The sequence below is a fragment of the Podarcis erhardii genome (assembly GCF_964252035.2).
Source record: "Podarcis erhardii genome assembly, chromosome: 9".
In the NCBI taxonomy this organism is placed as follows: Eukaryota; Metazoa; Chordata; class Lepidosauria; order Squamata; family Lacertidae; genus Podarcis; species Podarcis erhardii.
The window spans coordinates 11,914,642-11,931,640 of NC_138512.1; the positions used below are offsets into that span (position 1 = coordinate 11,914,642).

General features: G+C 43.1%; 1 protein-coding gene across 7 annotated transcripts in view; it reads right to left on the minus strand.

Moving 5' to 3' along the window:
* The window catches only part of PPARGC1A (PPARG coactivator 1 alpha), a 662,475-nt gene that overhangs the window by 13,358 nt on the left and 632,118 nt on the right, over positions 1 to 16,999 (minus strand). For all 7 annotated transcript variants that reach the window (XM_081876225.1, XM_081876227.1, XM_081876226.1 and 4 more), the window contains 3 exons: positions 7,112 to 8,027; positions 6,352 to 6,456; positions 6,079 to 6,199 (listed from right to left, as the gene is read on the minus strand). In XM_081876225.1, the coding sequence (XP_081732351.1) occupies positions 6,079 to 6,199; positions 6,352 to 6,456; positions 7,112 to 8,027 (1,142 nt within the window). The remainder of the gene's footprint in view (positions 1 to 6,078; positions 6,200 to 6,351; positions 6,457 to 7,111; positions 8,028 to 16,999) is intronic.

Genomic DNA, 16,999 nt, shown 5'->3' on the forward strand with positions numbered 1-16,999 from the left:
GACGCCCCACCCCAGGTGTCCCGACGCCTTCGTTCGCCCCTGTTGCCAGCTTCATGTCACACTTGCAGACAATTTTGCAAAGCAGAGTTGGTCTGCCAACAGGCCTGGTTCCTGAAGCCAGCTCCCCACAGAGAATGTCTTTGGGGATCTTGCCACCTTCCATTCTGTAGACATGATGAAGCCAGCATAGATGTCATTGAGACTGCAAACATGATGGGATTGTGGGCTTGGGAGTACACATCTTTGTCTGAGACTCCGCCGTGCCATGTGATGCCCAAAATCTTCCTGACGCAGTGTGAAGTAAAACAAACCCTGATAATGTGAGGTGGGGGTGGTATCAGGAAACCTATGTGCATGTGTTCACAACTCTATGCTTCTGGTCCATTAGCTAATTTAGAACTCTGAACATCCCTAGCTACCAGGACCATTGGCCAAGGTTGATGGAGCTGTAGTCCAACAACATCTGGAGACCCAAGTTTGAGAAAGCCTGGCGCTGTGGCGGACGTGGGTGGTGCTGTGGGTTAAACCAAAGAGCCTAGGACTTGCCGATCAGAAGGTCGGTGGTTCAAATCCCTGCAACGGGTTGAGCTCCCGTTGCTCAGTCCCAGCTCCTGTCCACCTAGCAGTTCAAAAGCACATCAAAGTGCAAGTAGATAAATAGGAACCACTCCAGCGGGAAGATAAACGGCATTTCTGTGTGCTGCTCTGGTTCGCCAGAAACGGCTTAGTCATGCTGGCCACATGACCCGGAAGCTGTACGCCGGCTCCCTCGGCCAATAAAGCGAGATGAGCGCCGCAACCCCAGAGTCGGCCACCACTGGACCTAATGGTCAGGGGTCCCTTTACGTAAGGTTCTAGATAGCACAAGGAGTCTCCACTTCCCAGTTCACGGAGCGCAACAGGGCTGGGATGAGTGCACTCAGTCCATGTGTAGAATTCATGGAGAGAGGCAACAATGGCGACATCATATTGAGGGGTAAGTCTCAGAAGAATTACCAACATATGGTGTAACGTGTCAGGAACATGTAAGCATGGTTTCTGTTTCCATTTCATACTCCTTGACTTTATTTTAGGTTATGTTTGCTCCTAATGGCCCTGCCTTGGAATAGGAGGATTCGGCTCATAAATCTGGGAACAGTAAAGATTTGCACATGTTCTGCAATATTCCTCCCCCCCCCCATCACACACAAATGTCTTAACAAAACAAAACTTAACTGCGCTGAACCACTTGATAAGAAACAATTTGGTTGACACTAGCTATTGAACCAAAATGACTGACCAGATGGAGCATAACGTAACAGCAGACTTTCTAATACACTTCATTTCAGATAATATATCTGGATTGGAAGCGGGGCGGGGGGGGGAGAGACCCATAATGTTTCATGCACCAACACTGAAAACGTAATAGAGCTATGTGATGGGAATAAATACTGCATATGCTCCACGAGATTTGTCACGAGTGTGATTATTTTTGGCTTCTATTTCCCCTTCTTCTCTTTATTTAGGCTGCAAGAGATAACCCTGCTAAAACTGAACCATTAAAAAAATAAAAAAAGCTTGGTGAAGTACAATTAAGGGAATAAGGAAAAACGAGCAAGGCACAGAAATTCAAATTTGAAACTGAAATGTACCATATGTCCTCCAGTATGCAAGAGCGGCAAAAGATTCCACTAACTATTCCCTTAAACGGCATGCCATTGTGCCCACAGATTGGGAGGCATAGTTTGCGTTTCAACTCTGGTACAGGCTTTTCATAATTCCAAGAGGGTTACAGTGGCTTTCTTTAATGTTTCTCTGATATGGGGCCATAAATTTGCAAGGGTGAATAGAAGCAATACACGGCTAAGCAGCAAATAGTGTGGCCCCACTGCTTGTTCTTAGTAAACTAGTAATATACGCCAACTGACAATGGAGGTTCCATTTAACTCCTAGCTAATAGCCTAAACCACAGAGCCCAGGGCTTCCCGATCGGAAGGCCGGCTGTTCAAATCCCCGCGATGGGGTGAGCTCCAGTTGCTCGGTCCCTGCTCCTGCCAACCTAGCAGTTCGAAAGCACATCAAAGTGCAAGTAGATAAATCCCGCTCCGGCGGGAAGGTAAACAGCGTTTCCGTGCACTGCTCTGGTTTCGCCAGAAGCGGCTTAGTCATGCTGGCCACATGACCTGGAAGCTGTATGCCGGCTCCCTCAGCCAATAAAGCAAGATGAGCGCCACAACCCCAGAGTCGTCTGTGATTAGACCTAATGGTCAGGGGTCCCTTTACTTTTACCTAATAGCCTTTGATAGCCCTACCGCTCATGAATATGTCTGAATCCCTTTTAAGGCCACCTAAGTCAGTGGCCATCATAACATATAGTGGCCATGAACATTCCTGCCTCCCATACCCAAGAAATCAAGATAATGTACATAGAGTTTCCAGGATGTTTCCTGTCCAGGCACTGTTCAGATGCAAAGTACAGTGGTACCTCAGGTTACAAACACTTCGGATTACAAACTCCACTAATCCTGAAGTAGTACCTTGGCTTCAGAACTTTGCCCCAGGATGAGAATAGAAATTGTGCACTGGCGGCAGCAGTAGGCCCCATTAGTGAAAGCGCGCCTCGGGTTAAGAAAGGTTTTGGGTTAAGAACGGGCCTCCGGAATGAATCAAGTTCGCAACCTGAGGTACCACTGCATTTTAGCTTCAGCAAAGTTGCTGCACTGTGTCGCTTCAATATCCTGCTCTCTTTTGTACTTGTTCTAGAAATTATTTTTAAAAAACTGCAAATGCAAGGGAAGATCCTATTTTTCAGCAAAGAGGGATTTATAGAAATGTCTGAAACTCTGTTTCCAACTTCAAAAAAAGTTTTAAGGTTATCTTGCTTTGATGCATCTGCCAATGTTTGATGGCCATGCATGTTTCCAAGAGATTATCCAGATCCCCTATCCCAGCATCCACACATGGCTGCTTTTAGCAAATGAAAAAAAGTTAGACGATGCATGCATGCACCTCTTTTATCTGGGCTCTTAAGAGTGCATACTCTGAAGAGCTGGTAACACTAACAGTAGGAACAGTATGGTCTCACTCTGCATTGGTCCACATCATCCTGCTCTGGTCATACCTCATGTTACGGATGCTTCAAGTTACGTGTTTTTGGGTTACGGACCGCGGGAAACCTGGAAGTACCGGAATGGGTTACTTCTGGGTTTCACTGCTCGCGCGTGCACAGAAGCGCTAAATCGTGCTTTACACATGTGCAGAAGCGCTGAATCGCACTGGCGCCGACGGGGCACTTCAGGATGCGAACGCTGCAGGTTGCGGACGTGCCTCCATCACGGATTACATCTGCAACCTGAGGTTCCACTGTAATTGCCTTATACAAAATCATCTCAAGGCAATGTACAATAGACACACACACACAAATAGTTTAAAATGCAGATACATTTACAACAAAACAAAAACCACACAAATTAGACACTTGTGGCAAAGACCTATTTATCTAAGCTGGGAAGGTGTGTGAACAAAAATGTCTTCAATTGTTTCCAGAAAGTGTAGCTCCAGATGTTTTGGGACTACAATTCCATCATCCCTGACCACTGGTCCTGTTAGCTAGGGATGATGGGAGTTGTAGTCCCAAAACATCTGGAGGGCCGGGTTCGCCTGTGCCTGGTGTAGGTTGTAGGAGCCTCTCATATCTTGACAGCTATGCTGTTCCACAGAACAGGGGCTGCCACACTTAAAGCCCTGCTCTGAGTTACTGTGGAGTGAGGGGCGGAATTGTGCAGGAGGGACCGATAGTATTTCCATGCTTGCATGCAGGGATATCAGGATGGGAAGTAACCAGGAAGAGAGGGATGTAGGCAAAATGTTGGGGTTTGTCTTTATGCTTAAGAATCTACCCACTTCTGTTTCATTCGTTAGTGAATAAGCATAGCAATCCTGTTATTTCCCAAAACATTTTTGGCTGCCTAATGCTGTTTCGGTCAACCTTCAGCTGAAGTCAGTACTGTGAGGCAGAGGAACACAAAATGCTGTCTTATACTGAGTCAAAGCACTGCCTACAGAGATTGACAGTAGCTGTCCAGGGCTTCAAGCAAATCTCTACCTGGAGATTCTAGGGACTGAACCCGGGACCTTCTCTACACAAAGCAGATTCTCTGCCCTTGAGCTACAGCCTTTCCTGCTCACCTGACCTCCCAAGAGCTGAGTCACTGATGCTTATCCAGAGGGAGAGGGGGAAGTAGCAGGAAGGTCAGCGCAGTGCAAAGGCATTGGTGCAGCCAGTCCATTGCTCTTGCTGGTGTGTTTGCACTGCGCTGAGCTCGCCACTTCACATCTCCACCTCTCCCTCAGCTGTCAGGAGGTCAGGTGAGCAGTATCACTACCCCAACACACTGTCTGGAGTTGGAAATGGTGCAAAGCTAGGGTCTTGATGGTGGAGCTTATCAAAAAGAAATTCATTATTTTATAGCGTAATGTGAATTTGCCAAAAGAAAATGAAAACAAAACAATGCATATGCTCTCTGTCTGAATACCTTAGACCTTACTTTACAAATGACAGCTGAAATATTTTTCAAACACATTTTTGAAGGCGCATATGTGAAAGCTTTCACAGTCTGCATGTTGCCACTATAGTCTATCTGCCAATGCTTAGGTGACTTGTATTATTTCTTAGAATCCTGCAGAGCTGGAAGGGACCCTAAGGATCATCTACTCCAATCTGCTACATGCGGAAATAGGGGGGTTTGTTCAATGGAGTTCATCTTGCTTTGGGTTCTGAATAATTTTCAAAAATGTGCCTCAAGTCCCAAACGTAAAATATGCTGTTAAGTTGCTACCACTGCCTCGTATTATCTGCTTTGTCAGTGTGGTATCAAAACCATAACATTACACAGGTTGGGCAACTGGTGTTGGTGGAGAACAATCACTAGCAAATGCCCCTTGTCTTCTTCCTGCAGCCTGTAGGAAGGCTCCTTCAACACATTCATGTAGCACACCTTAAAATGTTTGTTCATCTAAAGCAGGGGACGCCAATCCTTCAGCTGCTGTTGGGTTCCAACTCCCATCAACCACAAGAGCCATCAGGGTCAGGGATGCAATCCAACATCTCGAAGGGACCCCATTTGCTAGCCTTGCTCCAAAGAAATGGCATAGCCCAACAATGTAGCTCTAATTTAGTCTCCTCAAAACTTCTAACCAGAAATAAATGGACCCAGGCCTTGCTCAAGCCATTAGGAAAATCAGAGCTATTGTACTATTGCTTGAAAGAGGCATACAAGGTCAATGCAGGAATGTCAACATCTCGGTGGGGGAGCGCATGGGACAAGAGGTCATACAAGGGCATGTTGTAACTCTTTACAGTGATATTTCTCTGGCCTCATGCAGCCAGCCAACTATTTGCAGCAATAGCAAATCCCAACACACACACCCCTAACAAGTCCTGTTTTAAACCTAATGTATAGCTTTCGTGTCACCACTAAACCTCTGCATTTATCCAATGACTCACTGCCAGGGGCAAATTTACACAAAGACTGATACTGGTTGAAAAAGTTATTCCTTTTCTTGGGAAACTTTAGTTCTGTGAGGGAGAAAAAGGGTCTCTAACAAAGTTAAGAGTCACCCAGATTCTTCAGGGGGTGCAACGGCATTGAAATAAGCGAACAACTACCTTAACTTTGTAGCACACATATGTCCCAAGACGAACATCTTAGGACAAAGCACATTTTTGTCTGCATTACAGAAGTTGCTGCTTCTATGGCAGATTTATCTATTTCTATACATCCCATATGCTACAAAAATTTAAGCTACTTTGCTGCTTACTATCCATGACAAAGCCCTTTTCTAATATGTCTTCTAGTGGCTACTGAATGTAGAAAGTGATGATTTACAGTAGCTTTAAAATATTACATTTTAAAGGCAAAGTGAGCATTGAAATGAAAGCACAACTGGAGCACAGGAGATCAGAATTACTGAGAAATGCATGTGAAGAGATTAGTGAGTGTGTGTGTTTTGTTTGTTCCATTTAAGGAGAAAAAAGACAGAGAAAAGGAATATAAAACAAATCTCTTCCAAAATGAAAGTTATCTGCATAGTGCTTACAATTGCTTTCTGCCTCTGTCTCTCTCTTTGTTTGGCCCTTTCAGTTTCCCGTTTTTCATATTCTTTGCGGTATTCTTCCCTCTTCAGCCTTTCATGCTGATATTCCTCATAGCTGTCATATCTAGGAGACATAACTTAATCATTAAAATCAAGTGCCTGAATTTCCCAGAGGTACAATGAATAATAAAGATTGGGTGTGTTGTTCTTTTGACACATGCAAAAAGAAATATATGTTAAAAATGTGAGACGTATAAATATGGGATGCTACACTACCTGGGTCTATGGCTATATGGCGATCTGGATCGGGATCTTGAATACAAGGGAGAACTTCTATATGCCAGGGGTCTACAGTGACTGGACTCATGATAGTAGGAAGATCTGTTAGAAGAAATAAAAAAGAACATTTGTCACTGATTGTAAAGGATGAGTTATCCCCAGCTTCCTACAGCTCACATCTATAGCTTCTTTCTATCTGCTGATAAGGTTTTGTCATAATATGTGCATTTCTTAGCCACCTAACAACAAAATATGCATTGCCTTGCTGCCTCAAGGGTCCAACTTGTCTAAGATTCTGACTCCAGCAATGGCAAGCTGTGTGGCTCCATTTTGACGTACAAGTCAGGCTCTGAGTATTGAGAGATCATGGGGACTCCACTTAGCTTATCAGAGCTCCTATCCTTTAAGAGACTTATCTTCCACAAATTTCAACTGATCCTTTTTAAAAAATAATAATCCAACAACCTCTAAGTTAGTTGGCCATCAGCACATGTTACGGGAATGAATTCCATAATTGTGTGGGAAAGTATTTCCTTTTGTCTGCCCAAGTGATTTATTTTCTCTCTGCAAATTCTGTACTGAGATAAGAATAGATGACTGAGTTAGCGACTGTTAGCCTCGTTTCATATGAACTGTAACTAGCTTAGCATCGGAGAGGTTGCTGATAAAAGGTTAGCACAGCAACTTCCTGCAAGCGGGCAGTCAACTCCCATCACACCGCTTGTTACTGCTCAGAAACTTTCTTCCAGTACAGTACCTTGAGGAGGATCTACTGCACGGCGACCTTGATCTCGATCGGGAATATGGAGAACGGGAACAAGACCGGTGCTGAGGAAAGGACCTCGATCGAGAACGTATCCTTTGGAATCTTTGAGAAAGGAAGGATTTGGGTGGAGACACTGAATCTCTGCATGGAGAGTTAAGAGATGAGCAAGAAGCCGACAGGTCAAACAAGGAGTAGGCTTGCATCCCATCCCACGACCAGCACAGTTTGTCACTTTCATCTTCGCTGTCATCGAAAAGACCTTCCATTGTGAGTCCTGAATTTATAAACATAGGTAGCTTGGAGAATTGTTCGTCACTATAATTGCCGTTGTCCCTCAGTGCACTGGTTTTAGTGGTCTCTTCCTCAAAAACAGCTTGGCTAGGGTGACCAAAATGCTTATTGAGTTCGGCCCGGATTTCCTGGTCTTGGAGCTGCTTCCGGCTGTTGCACTGCAAATCCTGCCCGTTCGCCTGTGAAGTCTCTCTCTTGTACTGGTCACATTGTTCGAAAGAAGAACAAATATGGCACCACCGCTCAGGCAAGCAGCCTTTCAATTGGACTTGTCTGGACTCCTCAAGCTCCTGGGATAGGTTGATGCGTATTTCTGTTTTCGAATTAACAGACTGACAGTAGTCATGGTCACCAAACAGCCGCAAACCAGGCCGCTTTGTCTTCCTCTCCTCCTGACCGACAGACAGCACAGTTGTTTTACTAAGCTGCGCATACAGCTCTGACTGTTCCGGACCCTTCCGAACTAAGTTATGTCCTTGAGAGCTGGAAGACTCACTGCAGCGCGGTTTTTTGGAAGGTGGCATAACAGTCTTGCATGACGACTTTGGCTTTGGTGAAGTCCGAAAAGGGTTGTCTTGGTTAGTTTTGTGAGGAGGGGTTGTAGGCGGAGTTAGGCCTAAGAGGAAAGCAAAGCAAAAACCAACCAAAGTTGGTTAGCATGTGGGTTCTACCCTAACTTTCCCCCAAACACCTTCATGAGGCCCCCTCCTGTCGCTTCCCTGAAGCATATCCTCAAAACCCATCTTTTCCACGAAACCTTTGCCACAACCCCTTATTCGCCTATTTTATGTGCATGCAGCTACACCGAACACACAGTCTTCTCTAGTTCACCCTGGCTTCCATCTTGCTCACCTCCCGCCATTGACTTCCCCAAATTGAAATTTAGATAGAATCTCAGAGGAAAAGATTTATCATCTTGTTGCTACTCTGTAATGTGTTATGAACATTGAGGGTGCTATATACATAAAGAAATCATGTTCATTAAAATGAATGAATGAAGCAAGCAAGCAAAGACACACACACACACACACAACTAAAAACAAAACAATGCTTTTATTTACCCCTTGCAACATAAGAAGTGATGCTGATGATACTAAAAGTCCCTTCTGTTATTACCTTTAGTGGTGTGGAATAGCTGCAGCATGGATCCTGTTTGCACCACTTGGTAATGTCACGAAGTCCTAGATCACAAGGCAGAAGCGAATGTTGTGGTTCCTTTCCACACCAGCATTGTCCCCCAAAGTAACTGGAGAAACACTGGCATGAGAAGAACCAAATCATGGGCTCCTCCCACATGGCCTTGGTCTTCAATACTACCACAGTGATGTGGGAGGGGCATGCATTCCTATGGCTCCAAAGTTGCTAAAAGAAGTGCTTTAAAAAGGGTTTCCGAATATATATCAGCACAGGCCAAACCAGAAGCTTCTTTAACTGCACATGGGGAAGGGATCCTTATCTCTTCCCTTCCCAGCCTCAATCACAATGAAAATCATCCCAATACTGCAAAAGGCATTGCAAAAAAAGCCTCCAAAAATCTACCATGGGTATCAATGGAAGCTTTTTTTCTTATTTGCTTAATAAATTCTTATTATTATTACCACATGGGGGAAATCAGTTTTCATCAAGATTGTGGCTGGGGGTGAAGCGGCAATCCTCTCTTCTCCTATGACACAGATGCACTGAGAATTGGGGCCCACACGCATAGCAATTATTTAAGAAAACAACAGCAGATGTGGTTGGTAACCACACAGCTAAAATAATGTCTAAGGAATGTTTATTCCTTCAAACATCAAAACTAGGATGCATCAAACACTATTGGAAGTGGGGGTGGATTTTGATTTTATTAATTTATTTTCTTATCAGGTTTCTGGACTATTTGGGTGTCCTCTCAATAGATAGTTTGAACTAATTTCAGTGATATTCATTATACAAAGTTGATACTGTAAATTGTAGATTTAGACTGTAAATTTAAAACACTGTCAGTCTTCTCCACCCAATCCAACTATTTCTAAAGCTAAAATAATCTAGATGACAGAAACGTGGAGTACTTCAGTAATAGACAACACAAAGAGATGCAAGACCTAAAACTGGCCATACAATTTGTAGCAAAGATTCAGGTTTGCAGAGCTCAATAATTCAAGAAACCCTTGCTAATATACAAATAATAAAATATTGGAAACAAAACAACAAGGTTCTTCAAAAACAGAACAATAGTGAAACTGAAACGGCAACTAAATACCCAAATGCCAATGAATATTACAAAGGAGAGGCTGAAATTTACTTTGTGTCGAGCAAATAGAGGATTAAGTAAATAAAGAGGAGACAAATGTCAGATCAATAACTACCAGGTTCCCCCGCTCTCCCTGCACACTATGATGTGAATTTACTATGCCAGATCTCTTTGCAGAGATGAAAGATCACACACAGCCACGCTGAACCACCTAGAATGAAAGAAGGCAAAGCTTTCATCCCACTGCTGATAGTTTTGTGTAGCGGATGTCTGCAACTCTTTGAGTTTCTTTCAGGTTCTATAAAAGATTATGTTAATCGAATGATTTTTTAAAAACAAAATGTTGCAACTACATCTTCCTAGCTGAGAGGCAAGTTAACTGAGAAGCTACGTTGGGTAATGAAACAAGTTGTTTTTCTTTCTTTTTTAAGGAGGTTCAGAAATTTGCATCGATGCAAATGTTCACTGAACAATCAAATAGTGTCCAGGGGTAATTTAAGTATTGTTATTCCTACCAACAGCACAGGATTGGCTTAAATAAAGCTGTGCAGAATTGTATTTAACTCTGTTGCTTTACTTTTACAATGTGGAAACTGAAGATCTCTAGTTCAGATAGGCAAATTCAAAGAGGAACAGAGGTGTTACTTTGGAAAAATAAGACAAAAACCCATTCCACACAAACCTCAGCCATAACCTACAGCATTCCAATGGCCAGTGACACAGAGAACAGCTGTTAGAAATGTTCAGTTTCAAGAGCAACACATAAGCATCTCACTGATTCGGAGGCATCCAAGGTGTGTCTCAATACACCAAGCCACCACCAAGGCCTCTATGGGTCCCTAACAATAATCCAGCGAACTGCACAGCCATGTTGTCACTGCTGCGGATAGTGTGGCCTGCCCAAGACATTTTGGCACCTGAGGCAAACCACAAAATGGAGTCCCCCCTGCCACAGAAGATGTGGGGACTTATAGCCTACATCAGGAACAAGGGGGTCTAGTTTAATCCCTCAAGATGCAATTTTAAGGTCTGTGAAAGGAACTGTGCTGACAAATGGAGGGAACAATATTGTATTGCATCAGGAATGTTACCTCAACAGAGGTATGATCAACCACTGATCAGTGTCAGGCCAAAAGAGAGACAGTGAGAAATGTGTATAATCTGCAGAAGACAGAGCACTCTTTAGTCCAAAGGAACTCTTTTAACCTTCAGTGAAAGAATTGGTTCTGCTTTTTCTAAATTTTTTGCTGATGCTCCCCAAAACATTTTAATATATTATAGATGTTTTTGCTGGTCAGTTTGAGCCAAACTGGGCAAAAGATGTGAAACCTATAGCTTCCGCAATACGATTACATATTTTTGGTTATTTGGCTTTTTTTTTTTTTACATCGGTAATGTGGTGTTTGGAGGAAAGCTATTTGTTGATGAAGGTCAACATGGCCAATAACTTTATTAGAGTCATAGGCTTTATGAAAAAAAGGCTGCCTCATTTATTCACCCCAAATGATAATGACTACCTGTTCTAGCCAATGGACTATTGAAGGGTATTGTCTGGTAGAGTTGGCGAGTCTGCTGCACAGAAGGGCTTGCAAGTGTCTGTTTTTAAACAAAATAAAAAAAATAAAAAAATCAATCACCACTGAATTTCTCCTAAAATAAAAATACTTCCATATCATTAGTAAAATGTGCAAAAAGGAATAAGCTTAGATGAGGAGCACCATGTTTAAGGAGAAAGAGAGAGTGAGTTGGGGAGCCTTAAAAATTAAGGACTAGGAACTAAGCACAGGAACTTAACAACTCATGTATATTAGATGCCTTTTAAGTTGAAATGAAGTTATAAATGAACACATAAGCAAAATGAAAGATAAACAAATTAATCCCCACCCACATCAAGAAAATAAGATGGGCATGAAATCATATGGTTCTGAGGAAACAGAATGTGCATGTGGGGAATAACTCTTCTGAGAGCTTCTCCCTTTCTGATAGAAAACTATCACAAGGTTTTGCCGGCAGTGCCGGTTTTCTATTTGCAGGAAGCTTTTCACATAGGGCAGCATTCAAAATTAGACCTGCCTCCAACAAATGGCTACTAAATTGAACCTGTAAACAAATAAAGTTAAAGGTAAAGGGACCCTTGACCATTAGGTCCAGTCATGGCCGACTCTGGGGTTGCGGTGCTCATCTCGCTTTAGTGGCCTAGGGAGCCAGCGTACAGCTTCCGGGACATGTGGCCAGCATGACTAAGCCGCTTATGGCGAACCAGAGCAGTGCACAGAAACGCCGTTTACCTTCCCGCCGGAGCGGTACCTATTTATCTACTTGCACTTTGACGTGTTTTTGAACTGCTAGGTTGGCAGGAGCTGGGACCGAGCAATGGGAGTCACCCCGTCGCGGGGATTCGAACCGCTGACCTTCTGATCAGCAAGTCCTAGGCTCTGTGGTTTAACCCACAGCACCACCCGCGTAGTGAGCCAGTATTTGCTATGGCTTCCCAATGAGTTTACTGTCAGGAGCAAACCCAAGTTCGTCACTATGAAGGCTCCCCTGGATTCTTGGCAAGGAGGTATATCGGTGCTCCCTCACAGGGGGGGAAAACACTACACTTCACCGCAACAGGCACATTAGAAATTACTACATTTTATGCAGCCCAAGTACTCGAAGTGTCCCAAAGTGTTGCAAAGTGAGAAGGGCAAAAAACAAAACAAAACAAAACAAAAAAACAACTTGCGTGCCTTTGTGTTGAGGTGTGCCAAGGATGGGAAGTTTCTCCTGTGTATGCTCTTGCTGTGGCACCACACACAAAAACGTCATATACTCCACAGTTTCAAGCCATCTACCTTCATACTGCCTTGCCATTTCTCTTATTGCTGAGCTCCCAGCTGTTGTCTAATGACTTTACACAGATAAATTTCTGGAGTGAATTTTACACACACACCCCCCCCCTGGACCTGCACCCCTGGTGGGGGGCTGGTTTCATCAACCCCTAAGAACACCTCTGTCACCAGCGAAGAGGGGGAATGTGCAATATTTATTTAAGTAAGGAGAAAAAAAGTTTTGCATTGGTTCTTCTTTCCTACCCAGGACCAAACTCTGCCCACTTCCCCTCTATATAAACTTCGAGAAAATTAGCGCCATATTTATTCACAGCGAGTATCACGTCTGCTTTGCCTTTACTCTAATCACAGTAATCTGAGTTCCATCTCATGCCATGATCCTAAATCAATAGTGCTAAAACATTCTGCACCCTTTTGGATTATTTCACGCCGGCTGATTTTCTCTCTGCAAAATGTGTACATTTTGGCGTTGACAGTGCAAGGTATATTCCATGCTCTCTCTTGAACTTAGCAGGTTTTGACAGATTTATGTGAGGACAGATGGCCATTACAGGCTGAAGGCTGACAAGAGGCAGTTCAGAGCATTGTTAACACACTTGCACAAACTCTCAGCAGTGCGGCACTGTGCAGAATGTAATTCAGACTATAGCTTTTTTATTGCTGCCTATTTTCCTTTGTCAAAAGCGCCTGCTGTGCAGAGCAACAAATGGCTGCCATTACCCGGGATGTAATGGGTGTCAGACAAATCACGTAACACAAACAATCAAGAGTATGTAGGTCATATTTCAACAGAGCACAACCTTAGCAATATTTATGATTACTGCATTGAAATGTGCTCTATAATAAACAAGTACCTCTACATCACTCACACTTATGTACTTCTGCACAGCAAATCCAGTAGAAGTGGTACATGCACCACAAAAATGCTTCCCCCTCAAACCCCAGTCATTTAATTCTGTTTTGTCTTGTTTTGAGGATATTCCTTCCCTTCCCCACAACCTCGTCCTCGGCTGCAATGCCACAGTACCCTTCTGCATAATGGAAAGTATCCAAATAAATATGGAGGTTGCAGGTCAAGTCAGGAGGGTCCACACATCTCTAATTTGCAACCAAGTTTTGCCTAAAGCAAACTTTCAAGGCCACCTTTTTAAAGTTTTCTTTAAAAGGTCTCCCCTTAAATTGAATGGCCTTTGCAAATGCTACAAGGACAATCCAATACCTCTGGCACTGTCTCCTCCTCTCCCTGCTCCCCGAAAAGGATTCCCCAACTGCAGTGCAAGGCTGCTTAAACTGCCTTCCTCTCTCTCCCCCACAAGTTTCCATGTTATTTTCCATTTTAAAATGCACAACCTTTTCCCTACACTCCTGGAAAACGTGCGCATGGCACAACCGAGTAATGCATGCATCACTATTCCAAACATTTAACACAGTTATGTTTTGTTTTTAAAAATAAGTTATCCAAGTGTAGATGCCCCTCTTGGACAGTCATTTGAACAGGAAAATTAGTGTGAGCCTGAATGTCCTTTATCCAAGTATCACTTTAGCCACAAATTCATTAGGTGTTTTGGAATGGTGCTTCCATTTTTGGAACGGAAAGAGAAGTCAAATGTTTCACAGAATGCGTGTGTGTGTGTGTGTGTGTGTGAACTGCTCTGACCAATCTAGGAGAATTATATACACGCTTATACATTTGATCCAAAATAAGGTCCTCAAAGTAGATATAAATAAATAAGTCAATTTACTGTACTGTACTATATACTGTACTGTGAGACTTATTATACAATAGCATGCTATTCAATAAAACAATTCAACACAAAGAATTCAATGTACAATTTTAAAAAGCCAATAAAAGCAGCACACCACAATTACAGGGACCCGGGAATCGTTTGACTGGTATTTGAGGCCAAGGAAAGCTTGAGTAAATACATCTGTTTTTAACAGCTTGTGGAAGTTCAGTCTGCTCCCTCACAGATTTGACCAAAATGGGTTAGATTTATCTAGACCTGAATGTAACATTTGAGCCTAGGCTTGCAGATACTGCCAACTCGCCAAACTGAATCCAGCCCACAAGGTGTTTATCGTGGCCCACACCTGGAAGGCAACACTACCTGGCTAGTGGGCTGTGTCCACTGAGGTGGACCACAAATTGTGCAAGTCTGCTTTAGCCGTTGCAAAACGCCAGTTCCCACCTAAGATTAATGTCAACGTGCTTTTGAAATTTATTCCAAAACTCTTATCCCTTTACAACACAGGTTTACACTGATGGCAATTTTTCTGTCAAAATTTAACATGACTGAGAGTACTTCAGCGTTAATGTATAAACATCTGATAATGCGTCATATTGGCGGGCTGTAGAGAGTTGAACCTTCCTGGAGACATGCTGTGAGTATCAGCATTATTAAAAAAACAACAACCCACCAGATTCTTTTACATCTTATGAGTTTGGAAATGGGATTATCAAGGGAAACATTATTTAAAGCCACTTAAGGCACTGAACACAAGATAATGGCCTGATTCAGTAAAAGAATCAGCAGGGCTTCTGTACGACACAAAACGGCAGAAGCTGGGAATGGATAATAAAATTAAATAGCCATCATATAATAAAGGACTACATGTCTGTTGAGCAGTCAGTTTAATCTTGTTGTCAGTACAGCAGAGGATAAATATAGACCTCTGGAAAGATCTAATAATTTACTAGATGGCATTCCCCTGGTCCAACCTTCCGCCACCCATTCTTGATCATATCACTTTATCGCTTTGTGGGTAGACAACCCAAACACCAGCCATAGGGGTGGCCAGGCTGCAATTCAGAGTGGCAACAGGGGGTAGGGAACACTTCAGATAATGGGACTTCTGCTTGGTGTGTGTGTGTGTGTGTGTGTGTGTGTGTGTGTGTGTGTTACTACACTGAACACCTGGAATTTGGTGACTGTCAACATTCACATGTGAATGCTAACAAACCCAGACTAGGTTTGGGTACGTCTGAAAAGCTAAGCAATATACCGGTGGACTCTTGGTAACTACCTAAAATATGGCCCAAGAATGAGGAAATCCCAGTTTATTTTTTCCAGCATTCCCAAAACAGTCAATGATACCTGCTTACAGGTATCATGCACTGTGTTAGAACTTTGTGTGTCTCTTTCTCTTCTTTCCTTCCTTCCTTCCTTTTTTTAAAAACATAATTTTTCGAATCTAGATTGTCAAGATAGCCTAAAAAAGAGAACCATGAAACAAATCTAAAACAGCTCTTCCTTTATTTTTTTGAAGGCAGGACACAAGCTTTAGAACCAAGTCAAATAAATTAAGGAATACTTCCCTCAATATGAGGCAAAAGTTGCATTGATATGCACTTTTGGGGGAACTAGCATCTTCACAGTCCACTACTCTCTTCAGCTTTGGGCAACATGCAGTAATGAAGGAGTGGAACAGGGGTGGGAAAGCAACAGATGTACACCCAATCTCAGGGTTGGAGCTTCTTTTCTAGATGGCACTTTTTTCAGAAGATAAAACAAATAAAGGACAACATGGAGCCTACTGGATCAGGCCAATGGTCCACCTAGTCCTACTCTCACAGTGGCCAACCAGAGGCCTGTGGAAATGACTCAAGAACAATAGCACCCTGCCCACTTGATGCGATATGTTCTTTTTATGCTCCCCAAGTTAGTTGTGTCCATTAACTTCAGCGGCTCTGCTCTGAGTAGGACTAGTGTTGACTAGCACTCACTGGTCCCAAGTCACAGTTGCCACATTTCCACTGCAGATGCAAGGATCCATGATTAGCAAAATGTTGCTGTAGTTCTGGTCCACAAAGTGTACCTGTTATGTACTGAGTTGAATAGGATCCAAAAGGCAGCAGTCTGATTGGTCTTAGAACAATAGGATTCAGAATGCAGCAGTCTGATTGGTCCACAGGAGCCACCCAATCCAGCTCCAGGTGGAAGTGAATCCGCAACCTGATGGGCCTACAGGTGAATCCCGGAATTAGCCAATCACATGGGGCCCATTGTGTAAATAATGTATATAAAGCAGACATTCTGGGGGAACTTCCATTCCTCCTGAGCATTTTCTTGATGTTCTCCCTGATCTTGAGAAAGACTTTATACTACAATAATCCATCTGTCTTGTGCCTGAATAATTTCTGTGTCACCTATATGACCAAGCTTCATCAACAAATATTAATGATGTCTCATGCAGAATACTCAGCACAGCATCATCTAATTTCTTGAGCAGAATATGCTACCAGAATATGTCACACCAGCAGAACCAAAGTGCAAACTATCAAGATGCTTTAATGAAGTGTTTGTCGTTTCACAAGATCCGTCTTTTGATCCATCTTTAGTGCAAAGGTGCATTTGGGAAGCTACTTCTTAATCAAGCTTCATTCTGCCAGGGACCATACTTCCTCAAGGATAATCTATTGGAACTATATGTCAGTGGTGGGCAGAGCTAGGGTCTATGGGAGGTGGAGCCCAGAGGCTTAAGTAAAGGAGAATAAAGACTACCTTGCTTCAGATTTAACTGTGA